The 16,691-nt window shown below is 39.2% G+C and overlaps 2 protein-coding genes across 2 annotated transcripts; one reads left to right on the top strand and one right to left on the bottom strand.

Annotated features, from left to right (window-relative positions):
- The first annotated feature begins 3,285 nt into the window (after positions 1 to 3,285).
- rgs7bp (regulator of G protein signaling 7 binding protein) lies at positions 3,286 to 11,514 on the top strand. The gene is made up of 6 exons (XM_022764803.1): positions 3,286 to 4,022; positions 5,087 to 5,253; positions 9,078 to 9,208; positions 9,622 to 9,766; positions 10,256 to 10,326; positions 10,499 to 11,514. Exons 1-6 carry the CDS (start codon positions 3,873 to 3,875, stop codon positions 10,588 to 10,590), a joined length of 756 nt encoding a protein of 251 aa, XP_022620524.1. The 5' UTR covers positions 3,286 to 3,872; the 3' UTR covers positions 10,591 to 11,514.
- Positions 11,515 to 12,705: 1,191 nt separating this feature from the next.
- On the bottom strand, positions 12,706 to 16,231 carry LOC111236152 (complement component C7-like; the record flags this gene model as incomplete). The annotated part of the gene is made up of 10 exons (XM_022764794.1): positions 12,706 to 13,200; positions 13,288 to 13,475; positions 13,595 to 13,688; positions 13,871 to 14,059; positions 14,141 to 14,273; positions 14,764 to 14,851; positions 15,013 to 15,184; positions 15,464 to 15,692; positions 15,849 to 16,015; positions 16,118 to 16,231. Coding segments are annotated over 10 exons (1,559 nt in total), but the record flags the coding sequence as incomplete, so codon positions are not given.
- Positions 16,232 to 16,691: the final 460 nt, after the last annotated feature.

The raw sequence follows: 16,691 nt of genomic DNA, 5'->3' as shown, positions 1-16,691 counted from the left end.
ATGACATTTACTTGAAAAAAGCATCAGAAACAGCCTTGAAAAAACAAAAAACAAATGTGTAATAACTCCTCTTCATGTCATTAACAAACCCAAATTCCCAGAAATGTTACTGAGCACATGCCCTTGGTGTCCTTAAAAGTAGCCTGCCATTTTTTCACTGTGAAAATGTTGTCAATATTGGAATCCATGGTACACCACAGTACAGTAAGAAGAAAACTAACTACAGTGGAAATTTGTGTCATTTTAATGAAAACCGCCAGATGAGATGTCTCACTTGTTTCAATCAAACCAGGCTTCCAGAGGCAGTCCAGTCCCATTGCTAGACGCCAGTTCCCCCATGGAGGAGGCTACCGTCTGGATGCTATGGACTTTGAGGATGACTCTCGAGGCTGGCGCTTTGACATGGACATGGTCATCATCTACATCTACTCGGTCAACTGGGTTATCGGCTTCTTCATATTCTGCTTCCTTTGCTACCTCTTCTTCCCTTCATTTTGACAGCAACACTGAATGAGGGAAGGTTGAAGACACTCGAGGATGAGGCTAAAGTGAGGAATATAAGACGAGGCAAAAGCCAGGGAAGTACATACAGGGGGAACCTGAGCTGTAGAGTTTAATGAGGAGACAATGAGTGAATTTCAAGCAGGTGGGATGGTGTGGTGGCGGGAAAACAACAGTGTGCCAGCTTGTTGTCTCTCATTAATAAATGATTGAAATGGGGAAATGGTGTAGGGGGATGTTTGGGAATCCAGTGTTCTCTGTTCTCTGTCTCCACATGATGCAGATGTAATGTGGGTTGCACAACATGTCCTGCTCCTGTATGGATGGGAGTTAATATAACAGCTTCTACGTACTAGTACTTTACCATCAACATAATCCCATTACAATCTATTAGTGCTTCACATTTTGATTAGGAGCACAGACAACTGGACTATTCAAACTCACACTACTTTCAATGATGTATTAATAATGAGAATTTTTATAAAATAACAATTTGAATGGCAAAATCCAATTTACTTTTCTTCAATTGTATACTTAATAACCCAAAACATGGCCTCATTTCGAGATGTACAAAGTGATGGTAAAACATTCTCTATAACGTATAACAATACTGAGTCCTAAAATAATTTTAAACATTCAAACAGCATTTTCAAAATCTGATTTCTGGTAATAAAGTAGAGATTTTGAAGATTTCTATAGTGCTTGTTCATACTTTTGCCCAAAATCCAGAATATAACATTTCAGTAGAAAAACCGTTACTGAATATTCCCATGATAATACTGAAATGTAAATCATAGTTTAATAAAATTAGTACTATCTAAACCATAATAAACCAAACAAATAAAAATAAAGGAATAACAGGAGTGAGCACTTTTTGGGTGGATTTCCATGTTGCTATGACATCAGAAAACTAAATTAACAATTTGCTCTTTGATATGAGTTTGCATCATTTGTTTATGGTTTTACGAACCTCTGTGTTCCAATTTGCCACCATACACTTTATCCTTGCAACTAAAACCTTTTTATTGACTCTTGAGTTACTGTATACTATATGGAATGTCTTTTTTCCAGTGAAAATTAATTTTGTGTTTTCTTTGTTCCTAAGCACCTCCTGGAGGAAATTAATGTTTGGTTTGACTAAGTCACCGTGTTTTATAGAAGATAAATGTAATAGTTTACATAGAAACACATACATACAAATATGTAGCTTTAAAATGAATTTGTAAATTACAAGTGATTTCCATTTCAGGTATATGAAAGCATATGTTATAGTCAAAATAATGCATATGTTGTTCCCAGTTTAGTATAACAAGTCATCTATAGCCCATTAGTTGATAATGATGATAAAGTTATTATAAATGAAAACAATCTTTATACACTTTGGAATAAAATATCATGCTAATAATTTACATTTTTTTTTACATATTCTGAATATTTATTGATATGATGAACCTGTGGTAAAATATTTATCATTTTAAGTGGGTATTATCAAATGATTGGTAAATTAATAAAAATATAATAATCAGTTATTGATTATATTTTTAGTTTTTATTATTAACAGTTCTTTCCTGTGTTCAAATGTGGTATATAATGTGTTGCTGTGTGTGTAGTCATGTGAGCTAACGAGTTAGATATGTTGCCCATGGTGGAATGACCTCTGCCTATTAAACTGGCACCTGGGACATACAATATCTCCCCTGTGGTTGGAAAGCACCCAGAGCTATAGTGCAGAGCTTGTGCAGGACATAAAGCACTCCTAATATACTATTTGGATTTACTATATGGAAAGGACAGGCTCTGGATAAGGACTGGACTCTGGCCTTTGCTGGAGTTTCAATGATGAGATGTACAATGCCCCAGAGTTTGTACTTTAGGTAGGCAAGTCAGTAAGGCAGTAGCATTTAACTCTTGGCCAAGGTTTATTGTGTTTATTTATGAAAATGGAATGAAAATATTGGACTTTAAGCCATTTAAGAAGAATTGACTGGCTTTTCTAAGAAACTAGGAGTTTGGTTACAGTGCCATAGCTCCTAAGAGATCAACTCCAAAGTCAGAGACATGATCATATAAAATAACACTGTAATTTTCTGACTTTCCTGTACCACTCTGTGCTGTGTGTCTCTCTGTGTGTTATATGTAATATGCATGTCTACAACACATACATAGATGGATTTTTAAAGCATTCCTTTGAGTTCACAATGAAATAGTAATGCAGATTTTAAAAGAGCACTCATACACAGAAATGGACTCTTAATGTATACAGAATATCTACCACAATTTTCCTCCCTGTGCTTGCGAGAAGCAAGGAAAGGAAAATACCCCCTCTTGCATATAAGTATTATAAATATACCATAGTTGACGGTTCCAATTGGGTCAATTTGAACTGTGGTATTCAACGCTTAAGTTAAATTAATTTTATTGTACTTCTTTACTGGGTGGAGACAAAGTGGTCAATAGCCCGAATTTCAGACGTTTAGGAGCTCATACACAGCTCAGGGCGGGGGTCTGACTTGATGGGCCCTATTAGTATTCTGTCCTTTGGATGCGCAGTGTTTCCAGCCACAGAGCCACGTCAGGCCTGTAGCAACTGCTCGTCTTCTTCTGCCTCTCCAAGGTTAGAGACAGGCCCGCACGACCAGCTGGAAACACTCGAAGAAACACAAGCTGGAATTGAGACCGCGACACCGGGAGTTAAGTTTTTTTTTTTTTTTTTTTTTTTTTTTTTTTTTTTGAACGTTCAGCTACGGCACAGAGACTTAAAGTGTCGGCTGCGCGCTGTGAAATCGTCAGCGGGGACGTTGGCAGCGTTGTTTCGTCTCTGTAAGGAGGTTGTGCTGCTATAAGAAAAGATCGTTATCGCCCGTCTTATTTGTGCTTAATGGAAACGCGCAATCATAAAAAATGGTTGCATTTGGAAAATATCCGTGAATGCCATCGTCTCCTTCCGACATCGGTGCGTCAGAGAAGACACCTCAGCTAGCTGGACTCCGGGTTGGGTGTGAAGTCTTCACTGTGCACCGTGTGCTGCTGGAGTGAAGGTGACTTGCGCCCCGTCGCAGTCAAGGCAATGCGGAGAGGAGTCGCAGGCGCTCATCCGGTACTTCTCTTGCGCTCTGAGGCTCGTCTGGGAAATTATTCGCTCCCTCTCCCACAGTAGAGAGGAGAGGTGAACAGAGCAATAACAATAATCGAGGTTCAACCCAGCCAGTAGTTGGCAAAGGTGAATTGAGCGTAAACGGAGTAGAGAATAAGGTGAACAGTAAGGTGCAGGGTTGTAAGGCATAAAGAGAGAAAGTGGTGGAGTTTAGGGGGGGAGGGAATAAGACCAAACCGTTCTGTATTAGGGCTGTTTTATTAGTGGATGTGTATGCATGAGTTCTGCATCGAATGGGCGCAAAAACCGCCCCAGATCCGCCGGGAACATCTTCCAGATCGGCAAGCCTCCTTATCGAGACCCACAAAGGAGGGAGAGCACCGAGAGTACCCGCAAAGCCCAGCGCGCCGTGGCCGACTGCAGAATGGTAGGTTTGCGACACGTCAATACCTGCATGTTGCCTCTGATAAGGAGTGTTATGTTATTATCCCAACCTTTCTTTGTTCTAGGACACTCGGCTATCCCGTGGATGCAGGATGCACAGCCGACAGCTGTTAATAGCTGCAAAAAAAAAAAAAGATTGTAACTCGGTGTGGGAGCCTAAAAATAGCTATATGCATTTGCATTGCTTTGTCGACAGTGAAGCCAAACAGATCATCTCGGTTTGCAGATTGTCTGTGTGATTTGCATGTGGAGTGTGGAAAGCTGCTGGTGATTTGGGCAAGATTTCAAAATTGCTTGAATTACAAGATTATCTACGGGGGGAAGGGGGTGGTGGGGGGGTATTCGTGATCATGGCACAGATGTCCTGTGTTTTGACAGATGCTGGCAGGAATGATCATATGTCCTTTCATACATCAGTGAACGTCATGGAGACTCGCTGTTCGTATTCAGGAGTAGGTATAGCAGGATGCTATGCAGAAATTGCACAAAATGAACGAAATATTTGTGCCCAGATCTCAAGATCTGAGGCTGTGCAAACAACCAAAGTTAGCATAATGGGATCCCACCGACCCCCCACCTCCGCGCCAATAATAAATCAATTCATTCACCATGCACTCCGACTTTGCGGGCTAGCGATTTAATGGCAATGCTTCACGTTTTTGCTTAATCACACGTTTCTCGCAGACATCAATGGGCTTTTGTGACCGCATATGTGCAAGGTTGCAATTTTTGAAATACTACTTCTACTGAAGACATACCTCAATGCAGTTGCGCAAACAGATTATTTGTCCCTAGTGTTGGGAAAAAAGAAAGAAAGAAAGAAAGAAAAGAATAGTAATGGTGGATATAGTGATGCTCAGCATTTCCTTCTTGGCTGACAAGTCAGTATAACGGCTATTCCACTGCAATGACCAAATAAGTAAACCATATTCAAGAAAAAGTTGTTTTATTATATATATATATATATATGTGCATGGTGTTTACATGACTAGGTTATTTGGGGAATAACTTCTTTTTCTGTGATTTTATCATCTCATTGTAATACAGATCGTCCAAGAATTCAATACACTTGTGGCTTTGTACCGTGAGCTGGTCATCTCCATCGGCGAAATCACTGTCGACTGCCCTTCCTTACGGGCCGAAATGCTGAAGACCCGAACTAAAGGCTGCGAAATGGCGAGAGCGGCACACCACAGTCTCTCCTTGATATCGGGGTGAGTTGGCACAGACGCTGTCCATGGTGCTGAAAGTGTAAAACCGCACCAGCTGGGGCCGCTCTGCAACACTGCTGCGCCTGAAGTTGTAAAGGAGCTAATTTTACCAAAGTACATCTCTGCATGATTTGCATAAGCATCCCCGTTTTAGGCACATGTAAACTTAAGCCCGCTCCTCTACACTTCAAAGAAATCATCCAAGTGTCTGCTCCATTAGCGTGAAACTGCTGAGTGGTGGGGGTGGGTACGGGGGTTTGGGGGCGGGGGGGGGGGCAGCCTTACCAGGAAGCAATCACAACAACATACTGTGGCCTAACTGGCCACTTCCCATTAGCTGGTCCTATAAAGCGTTAATGCATAAAGTGGAATGGTAGTGGAATGCACACGAATATCTGAGATAATAGTATCAATAATGTGGAGCCAATGACTTTTGTATTGTGAGAGTTGCTCTGTGTGTGTGTGTGTGTGTGTGTATTTTGTGGGTTGTGTCGCTGTTGTGTATATTTGAACATTTCCATACTAGAATACTTCAACACTGCAGCAACAGTGGATGTTGTTGTTTTTTGGTGTGCAGAATGCTGAGAAGAATCTGAATCCTTGGATTTTTCTTTCATCAATAGGAAAATATTCCATGATGAAAGAGTCGATGCAAAGTGATTAGTTTGGAAGTTTTGCTAAATCAGAGAAGATTTTAATGCTGAAATTGATTACAAGTGGTTTGTTTAAGACTTCTGTTTTTGGTTAAAGATATGGGGAAAAACAACAATGTCGTTGACTTGTCACGTCCAAGTGTGCTCTCCTTTGAACACAACATCTCCTCTACATTGGTGCCAGTTTGAAGGAAGGGCAAAGTGAGGCTTGGGATTTGAAGGTCCTCAGTGAGGCTAAGATGCCAGCTGACTTGGCACCCTAAAACTTACTTAAATAACAATCGGACAGACTGAAGCCAGTGGTGAGAGAGATTTGGAGGATGTCTGCAGTGCTAGCTGCGTGCCAAAGCCCTGGCACTGTTGGAACAATAACAGCCTCAGGTTTACTCTAGCTATAGCCCATATTCCTCATTATAAATGGCATATTTAAACTATTTGCTGGAGACCTGTGAAATCATTTAATGTTTCCTCACTAGTCACTTTTATAAAGATGAATTTAAAATGTATTAGGCTGTACTCTGCTCTGCTCTGTAACCTATTTCCTGCCTCAATAATTAATCCACTTGCTATATTGTACAGTGATTTAAGAATGCATATCCTTCACTGTCTGTTACATGCATGACAAAATCTTTCCATTTAATCTATAGAGGCTTTGAACTGCATGTGTGTGACACATTCATATGGTTAGCCAGTAAATATGTCTTTTGCATGTTTCCTGTCATGAAGAGGCATGAATCATGCAAGATCCATTGAACAGGAGCATCTCAGTTGCTTTTTATAACAAGGCTTTAATGACATTTTATTTAAGTCTGTGGAGAAACTGCAGTTTACTGCGCAGCACCCTTATGCTCTGCATGACTCTCTTTCCAATATATGGCTTGTAATTACACAACTAGATGTACTCATACCTGTCCCTTCAAGACAATGAGTACTATCCATTATGGCCCTGTGCTTGAATTTTCTGCTGCTGCTGCTGCTGCTGCTGTTGCTGCTGCTGCTAGAGTAATAGAGATGGTGCAGCAGCTTTAGTGAGAACTCTAAGTTCCTACTGATATCAGCATCAACATCACTGTCATAATCATCACAAGCACACAGTCTAAACCTCCCTCTCTAAAAGCTGTACAGGCCATTTCTATGTCTGTCTCCACTACTAGAGACACAGAGCTTGAATTAGACAGCACAGATCATTCCCTTTTAATCAAATAAACCCAGTGTGTCTGAATGGTTTGAGTGATGCAGGGCCTCGCCAATGTGCTAGAGGAAAGCTGATAAGCAGGATAGCATTGATGACAGCTGTGCTTTAGCAACAGTACTGTAGAAGGCAGCACTGTGACAAAACAAGGATGGGAAGGAGAAGCTTGCTGTTGGAAGAGGGGAGAGCGCAACAGCATGATTTGTGCGCGAAATATTTGTACCAGGTGCAAGTTTCACACCTTTCATTGCTGTCACTTTCCCATGCGATATCACACCCACTGAATATCACCTGCTGTAGTTTCCCCCTTGAACACCAGATTTATGTGGTTGTGAAGCTACTGTGGTGTCTCATAACAGCTAGCGATCGGCTCTGGGTAAATAAAAGAAATCTACCTTTGATCTACCTCAGTGCATTTTATTTATATATTCTCAGACAGTTAAACAAACTAAAAATATGAACACACTGCTCGTACAATAACATAATCAAGAGTAATGCAGTGGCTGACGTTATCAGCTCTCGATATAAAGTAGCAGAAACAAGTTTGAAGAAGAAGATCACTCTTATTTACTCATAATTAATGCAAACATTAATGCACAGCTTAGTTCTCATTCATTCAGTAAAGTTTGTAGTAACTTTTTTTCTATATATTTGAATTTACAACCCCTTCTACATAGCTAATACTATTGAGGATTTGTAGTCGTTTTTCAGGTTATTGATCATATTCATGTAAACACAAGTGGACAAAACTGTCAGTATGACCATAGCTATTCTTCTTGTTTGGAAAGATAATTTAAAGTAAAAGCATCTTAGTGACCTTTGTGGTTGGCTGTTTATGATGTGACATAGATGATGTGCATGCTGAAAATTCTCTGGCAATCTTATTTACACATGTAAGTGATCATATTCCTCAAACACATGCTGCACTCACGCTTTCACAACTCAAACCACAATAACCGCTCTAGACAAGACAACTTCATGTCATCAATCAAAGGTTCTGTAAACGATCCTCACTGCCACTAGATGTCGCACTAGACCACCAGCATCTCAGACCAAAACAAAATTATTATTATTTATTGTAGAGAAGCAAGAACAAAGTATACATTCAGTGTATACAATCAAACAAACAGTCAGAGTATACAACAGAGCATGCAACATACAAAACAGCCAGGGGAATTAATTGTGGGATTATACAAAAATACATAAACAGGTACATATGTCCAAAGTTTTGCAAGCATTTTTGTTATTGGAGTTAGATATTGATTCAGTATATTGTTCCACATCTTCAACAAAAACATTTAAATAATTTTTTTTATTACTGAATCCACATTTATGGATACAACATTTTGCTAATAAGATTAATACATTTATTATAAAAATGTATTCATCATTCTTTTTTTGGTTTCTAAAGAAACAAAACACCACATTTTCCATAAATGACAATGACAAATCCGCTGAAGGCTCTCCAGAATTTTTGTGTGAACAAACAACGCCAGAAAAGAAACCTCTTCCACCTTATTTACAATCAAGTAGTTATGAGGAATCATCCAGACTTTCTTCCAATTGATATAATGAACATAGTGGTTCCAGTATGACATAACATATGGAAGAGAAACAATATCTTTCTGAAATACAGACCAAAACAAATGCTTCATTGGGTACACTTCCGGCCTCTGTTTGTCTACAACCCCCTCCTCACAGTTTCAGTCAGCAAAGTGTTACGAAGCCCAGTGAAAGCGGCCACTAAATTCACAGGAAGAAGCACAACTGAATGAAGTTATCCTGTGTACACTATCACTCCACTATACCTTCACATAGAAAACGTGTTAATAGTAAATAGAAAGTTGTTTGCTGCTAACTAAAAACTGAACCATTTCCAGATTTTGTAATTTTAATCTTGATCCAGGAAGTTGGTCATTGCATTGCATTGAGCTCATCTAGTTCCAGTAACCTCACTGTGTTCCCACTATTTGTCATTTCAGGCCAGAGGATGGGGAGATCCACCCTGAGATCTGTAGGCTCTTCATCCAGCTGCAGTGCTGTCTGGAGATGTACATCACCGAGATGCTCAAATCTGTCTGCTTGCTGGGCTCCCTGCAGCTCCACAGGAAAGGTTATTACATGAAGACGCCTCATTGGAACTATTGCTTTAAACTAGCTTCCCTATAGAGTTTGTGCATGTATCAGCGTGTGTTTAGTTGTGAGCATATGCACGTGTGCTGATTTATACACCGCATACCTTGTTTTTTACTTTTTGATTTTAATTGGTGTAAAATAAACAACCAAACAATCACAAAAATTTAAATGGATGAATGTCACCACAAGCAGCCTAATCAACAAACCTGAATATATGTGTGCAAATACATACCAGTAGCCTACTTTGTACATTTAATGAAGTTTACAATGATCATGTGATCTGATGGATAGTATTAGGCCAGCTCTTGTTTTGTTTTTTCCCCCTCCTTTTCTTTATGTTTTGATGGATGTTGTGGTGACACAAGATTAACTACTCTCTCTGTGCTTTAGGTAAGGATTCCTGTGGCCCTCCCGGGGTCGACACTAAGACCGAGGAGAGCTCAGACATCCCCATCCTGGAGGACACCTCTTCCTCCCCCACTGACTGTCCTCAGCTCTGCTGGCTGGTGGCCACTGACATAGAAAACATAGAAAAGTAAGTGGACAAAAAAAATGCATTGCAGTGTGTGTTGTGTCCTTTCATGTGTGAATAATTGGTGTGTTGTTTGTGTTTATTTATTATGGTGTGATGAAATGTACATGTCTTTGTCAGTCAAAGCACATGTGTTAGAAAGTTCTTAAATTTTTGTAACATTATAATGACACTTTGCAGGATCGAAAAGATCACACTGATTCTAATTCTGAATATTTATTTTTATAGGACATTCTATAAACACAAATCAGACACAAGAGCAGACAACAATGTAATGTAATGCAATGTAATGTAACGTTTGTGGTTGTTTTTCATAATTGTGTGGAACATTTTATATTTATAAAAAAAATTTATATATAAACTAGTTTTTACTTATGATGCTACAGTGTAGTTTGTCTGTCTCTAAGTTTGTGTTTATGTGTGTGTCAAAATGTGCAATGTTATAGATGCTGTAGGAAAACTACAAAAAAGGCTTTATTTGTGTTATTGCAGAGATATGAGGGAGATGAAGAACCTTCTCAGTAAACTCAGGGAGACAATGCCTTTACCATTGAAGAACCAAGGTAAGATAGAAGGCAAATACTTTATTTACCTTCATCCTCCACACACACTTCAACCCTATAGATCACAGACAGATCTTTTATAGTCAAAATAGCTTGAAAAAACACTGTTTCACAGCTAAAACTAGCAAAAATGATTGACTTGGCAATGGTGTCTGTGTGTTCTTGTGCCCAGATGACAGCAGTTTGCTGAACCTGACTCCCTACCCACTGGTCCGACAGAGGAAGAGGCGGTTCTTTGGGCTCTGTTGCCTGGTAACCAGCTAAGGGCCCCGCCTTCGTGGGTAGGAGGCCGCAACAAAGACACCATTACCCACTGTCCTTCACCACTTGTGTCTCCCACCAATCTATTACTGCCATTTTCAAATAAATTGTCTCTTTCTCTTTTTTTTAACGGCTGCCCATTTTATAATTTTATTTTGTAATACAAAGAAGAATTGTAACTGCAATGTAATGAAAACAAAAGTCATGAACATATATTTTAAGATATTTTGCAACAGATTTTCCCTTGTTTTGGTAAATGAAGTCAGATATCTGCTTGTCCAATGTAAAAGAGAATGAGAGGTCATTTGAAATAATGTCAATGTTAAATCACTTCCACAAACCTGAGTGAATGAAGTGAGGATTCATGTTTAAAAAAAGGGAATATAATTGTCAGTTTTTGTCAGAAATAATGTGATAACTTATAAATAGACGCCATCTGAATATTTTAGGATGGCACTTGCAAAGACAAAGCTATACCTTCGTCAGTCTAAGCTGAGATGACAGGTTTGTGCAGAGTAAGTTTGTTGTGTATTACAGTCTCTGTTTTCTGTTTCTTGCTGTTTTTTCTTCTCAATGTACTTAATTTAGTCTTCCATAAACCAAGAACCTGTACCCAACTTTAACTTTCCAGCTTCGAAATGGAATATATGATACAATACTCAAAAAGAAAAACTTCTTTGCACACAATATCTATCTATAAATTGAGACATTAGACTTGTATATACACATACTCTTTACGCAATGCTCTCTGAATTATTTTCAAAGTTGGAGTTGGTTAGCAAAGAATCTGTCGGTTGGTATGAGCAGGGAGGGTCTCCCTCTGTCTGAGGCAATCAGTGCAGATAGAGGGCAGGCAGCATGGGTCTTGCTTAGTAATGATAGTGATCAATGTTTAGGGCACGGTGAAGGTACAGTAGTCAAAGCTGATATAGGTCATTTTACATTGTTAATAAAACTTTTGTTATTGAAACTAATCGATGTGTCTCTTTGATTTTTTTTTTTTTTTTACATGTAAGCTCCTAAAAAGTCCACTGGGTGGAGACAAACTGCCAAAAGACAAACTTGTCTGACACATATTGGTGTTTTGGCTCTGCAAGAAATCGTTTGACATGGTTTCCTTTGTAAATCCTCAATAACCTCCAAATTGTAAATGTACTCCACTTATTATAATTAACACATACAGGTTAGGGGAATTAAAAAGTTCAGCCTGGCTGGGCATAAGCCCCCCACAACCCCAAACATCATAATCAGTAGTGAAGATAGATAGATGGATATAAATATAGTTATATATGTTAAAACTACTTTAGTAATCATTTGTATATATTTCTAAAGCTTTTAAAGGACTACAGATGGTAACAAATCAAAAGGAAAACCTGAATACTTCCATACAGGTCGCAAGAGGTCATTGAATGGTTTGATGAGTATGAAAAATGGTCTGAAGCATACAGTATGCTATGGTCTCCTCAGTCAGTAGATCTCAACCCAACTGAACACCCCCTGGTAGATTATGGGCCAACCTTACGCCACCATCATCAAAACACCAAAGGAGAGAGAAGCGGTGTGAATCCCTTGAATAGAGTGTGATATAAGGTGCAATGAAGCTGTTTTGGCATCTTTTGGTGGCCAAACATATTACCAATGTTGTTTTTTCCCTCTGTTTTATCCACACTCTGGGAGTGACAGCCTGCCTGTACATACCTTCCTCTCACCCACCAGCCTTTGTGTGCAACATGGTGCAACTGCACATCTGCCGCACAAAGCATTTTGGTGCGATGGGGAGACATTAAGTAGCTGGTGTCTTCACACACTCTCACAGGCAAGTTCAAGCACACACGCACACACGCACACACACATGTACTCGCACCGTGAGAGGGCAGCGAGCCAGAGGCAGGAATAGACTGTCAGCAGGGGTTTGCTTGGCGAGAGCTGTCTGGTTTAGTAAGCAGAGGAGATCTTTTGAAATAGTCCATCTTAGTACAGAACACATATATTCAAACATTATCTCAAGAGACATTACAAAACTATTTTCCTCAAAACCAAGACCTACTTTTTGCAGTCTTTTGTGGATGCAACTCAAATGGTATATAACATTTTAAGAAATTAAGGTGTTTTATAACACTGCTGAATCTATAATGATAGTACATCCATAATTATGTTTTCTGGGCCATTCTCTAGTTCTCAATATACTGGATTTGACAAAAAAAGTACAACCATGAGAAGGAATTGAGCTTTACTATTACTTTACTATTTTTTTGTTGTGTTGATACTGTTACATTTTGTTTCATACATGCATAATAGCGTGACATTACAGTGATTTAAGTAGTTATACTTGAAACAAAATTAATTCAGTCAAAAAATATAACTGATGATGCATGTGTAAAGGAAGATGAAAATTAGTGGTCATAAGCTCAGCCCACATCCTGCATCCTTAGGAAGTGCAGGGCTGGATACTAAAAACTGACACCTTTTCTCCTTTACATCGACGTAATCCTGCTTCACACTCACTCATGGTCTGAGTGGCCGCAGTTGCATCCTCCCCAATACGGACACACACATTAAATCCTGGGGTCAAGCAAAGTGCAGAGTCCTTGCAGCGGCACTCATTGGTTTGATCTGTAAGAATGGTGTAAAGATATAGGAAATGAATGACCACAATACTGCACATGAGTATGGATTGTATGTAACCTCGGACGTCCCTACCGTCACAGGTCTCCCACATGTGACAGTTGGTACAGCCTGCTGTGTTGCGCTGCGGCCAGTTGCAGTTGCTGTCTTCTGCTGCCGTGAATTGCTTTCCCACACACTGCAGTGCGTGCACTTTGCACACAGTCAGAAGGGATGATTTTCTGCTACCCTCAGCAGCAGTGGCACACAACTCCAAAGAAGAACTGGTGATAAAAAAACAACATTATCTTTATATAAATATGACAACAACAGCAAGAAAATCTGACAAATCAGTCCAATTTGCAAAAATTCACATGTCAAAATTAAAGCTTAATAAACATACCCGCACTCATAGGGCAATTTGCAAACACATTTTCCTCTAGAAGCCTTCTCCCACAGTTTACATTGGGTAGGAATATGTTCTTGTGGTATGCTGACTGTGGAATACAAAGAAATCATTGTTCCACATTGCTGACTGACCAATATTCATGCATGCAAAATAAAAATATAGTGTATATAGAACAATAAAGTCTTAGTGTAAATGAATATACTGCACTCAAATCTTGTTACTCGGCAGTCCCTTGTCTATTATATGAACCTTTACCTGGGTAACACTTACCTGGGTTGCATTTAACGTCTGCTGGGTTTGGTGAAAAATTCAGACTGGAGTCACAAATAATTGTTGCTTCTCCTTGTAGCTGTCTACCCTCTGGACAGGACAAGGTGACTGTCTCCCCTATGCTATAGGCCTGCTTTAATGGAGAGGCTATGACATCATTAGCGAGGGACTCGATCCTGCACCTTGAAACTGTGACAAAAGTTGGAATTTAACAGGGTTATGTGTTACATTCAATGTGGTGAATGTTAAACTTTGGTTATGGGCACTCACCCACACACAGTCCAAGTCTGGAAGACCAGGTTTGACCAACAGTGCATTCCAAGGTGTTGAGACCAACAAAATGGTAACCTTCAGTGCAGGTGTACTGAATCCTACTACCCACAAGGTAAATGTCCTTAGGGTCCTTTGGAACATGGTAAAAAGGTGGTTCAATTCATCATAATTAGTTCTGATGTTTGTGTAAAAATCATTCAAAATTAAGGTACTAAAATATAAATATCAAATGTGACCCTGTCACTGAGCCAGGTTCATTTCACTTTAAAGTAGACACCTTAATTATTCAATTTCATAGCCTCCATTATGTAAAAATATCCTTTTAAATATCTGACTGTAAATATAAATCCCCCATGGAACCCACACTAAAACATCTCCTACAATGGTGCCTGTTTTTCCATGTTAGGTCTCAAATGTGGTTAGACTAGATTATTAGGTTCACGAAATGACTTAATTTCTGTGTATTAAAAGTAATTAAATTACATGATGAATTACACTCTACTGTGTACTGCCTTCTGGGTAATACTGAATACCAGAAAAGTTGCATTTAGTGTGATTATGAACATATTAAAAGTTTGTTTCACAATGTACGGTAAACTCAAGTTTGGCCTCATCTTTACCAGGATGTAGCCATTGATGAGAGCAGGCGGGGTTCCACAATTCTGTCTTGCTGGGAGAGTTCGATCAAAGCACTGAGGCTCCATGGTTCTGAAGAAAAGTTGTTAAAAACAGGATGTTGTATAACTGCGTATTGACAAAAATCAGTGTGAAACTTCCTCTTGTTGAATTCAATTGCAATGACTGGTGATGCCTGTTACACTGATGTTACAAAATTCATACTGCATAATAACATTTCAACTCGCTCTGACTTTAAGTGTTGCAGATCTTGGTCTTCACATTCAGACGTTTCAGTGGGTTCTCCAATACAGGCTTGTCCTCCATTCTGAGGAATGGGATTAGAGCAGGAACGACTTCGTGACCTTTGACCCCCAGAGCACAATGACCAGGCAGACCAGCACGACCAACTACCATGGATAACTCCTTAGATTTACGAAATAAACAAGGTTAAGATCATAAGATCGTAAGAATCATATCATTATTCAATCAAGAGTGAGACAAGTGACTTAAAGGGACTTCATGGAGACAGTTTATTATATACTACAAGCTCAGAAAAAGTAAATTTACACGTCCACAGCGGCAAGAAGACAAATAAATATAGTTCCCAAAATGTCAGATAATTCTTTTAAACATATCAGACCATATTCATTGAGATCAAACTGGCTACAGTAGTGAAGAATCTGTCTGATATGCACCACCCACCTGGCTGACCCTCCTCTTCAGTTCCCCTCTCACAGGCCAGTCCTTCTGTGCCAGGTTTACAGATGCATTTGCATTCATTTCCATCCATGAAAGCCAGGCCATTGTTGCTGCAGGGACGGCAGTGGCAGGGGTCGCTCTCAGCAAGATACTGCTCTATGGCTCTGCGAAGGTAGAGCCTCTTTACCCCAGCACACTGAACTTCCTTCACCAGCTCTGACAGTGGCCGCAGCTGCCGAAAACAAGAGTTGGGGTGAGAGAGTCAAACTGAAGAGAGATCGAAAGGTTGTATAATTTTTTAGGATGATATACTAAAATGCACATAAAGTAAATCTAACATTATGTTCAAGGTTCTTAAGTTCAAAGAGCTTATTTTACTTTCCCTTACCTTTTTTTTTGTGACCTTTGGAAATGACCTGATAGAGTCAGCCCAGTTTGAGTACAGTTCCTGGTTCCTGTTTTGATCATAGGGCCGCATTGCTTCCAGTGATATGCCATATTGGGGGTCTCCTCCCTCCACTCGCACATTCGGCTTTTCATTGTGTCTTGAAACACCTATTTTAAAAAGGTTAGCAGAGATAATCAAGGACAAAGATTCAGAAATTCAAGAGCTTTTAAAAGCTCTAGTATGTTTGTAGAATTAACATAAAATCTTACCACTAGCTGTAGATGTATGGCTATTCCCACTTTTGCAATCGTTTTTTCGGACGGGGATAAATAAATACCAACGTACACTTCTATCACATTCGTGATACACAGTGCTCTCAGACTCTTGGAAATAAAGGAAAGACAAATGTAAAACAAAATTTAAATGCAGAAATGAACAGCAGGATTGGGGCAATGCTTTATGGATGGAGTAGTAATTTATATCAAGCTGAGGTTTGGTTTGGCATTAGAAAACTACTACTACTAATTATTTTAATACAGTACAGTTGCCTCCAACTACAGTAGCTACAGTTTCATTGACATACTGAACATTGTAAAAAATCCAAATAAAGGGGATCCAGTGTTGATTTGAAAATTCATAGAAAGTGTGAAAAAAGTGGTGCCATATTGCATTAAAAAAATTATCCAGAATATATTTTCTGAAATATGATGCATTTTCTTTCCTAAATATATAAGAAAATATATTGATATTCATTTTCAAATGAATTCCATGTTTATTGCAATTGGTAAATGGTGAGAAACACACTATTTTATGCAGTATATTACTAAGAAAGACATTAGAGAA

The sequence above is a fragment of the Seriola dumerili genome, unplaced genomic scaffold (assembly GCF_002260705.1).
Source record: "Seriola dumerili isolate Sdu_G_001 unplaced genomic scaffold, Sdu_1.0 BDQW01000581.1, whole genome shotgun sequence".
In the NCBI taxonomy this organism is placed as follows: Eukaryota; Metazoa; Chordata; class Actinopteri; order Carangiformes; family Carangidae; genus Seriola; species Seriola dumerili.
Note: the sequence above shows the minus strand (reverse complement) of the source record. Positions and strands in the feature narration are given on the sequence as shown.

Coding starts and splice junctions, on each gene's coding strand:
- rgs7bp (XM_022764803.1), top strand. CDS start 3,873: ATGAGTTCTGCATCGAATGGGCGCAAAAACCGCCCCAGATCCGCCGGG. Junction 9,209..9,621: donor CCTGCAGCTCCACAGGAAAG/GTTATTACATGA, acceptor TCTGTGCTTTAG/GTAAGGATTCCTGTGGCCCT. Junction 10,327..10,498: donor TTTACCATTGAAGAACCAAG/GTAAGATAGAAG, acceptor TCTTGTGCCCAG/ATGACAGCAGTTTGCTGAAC.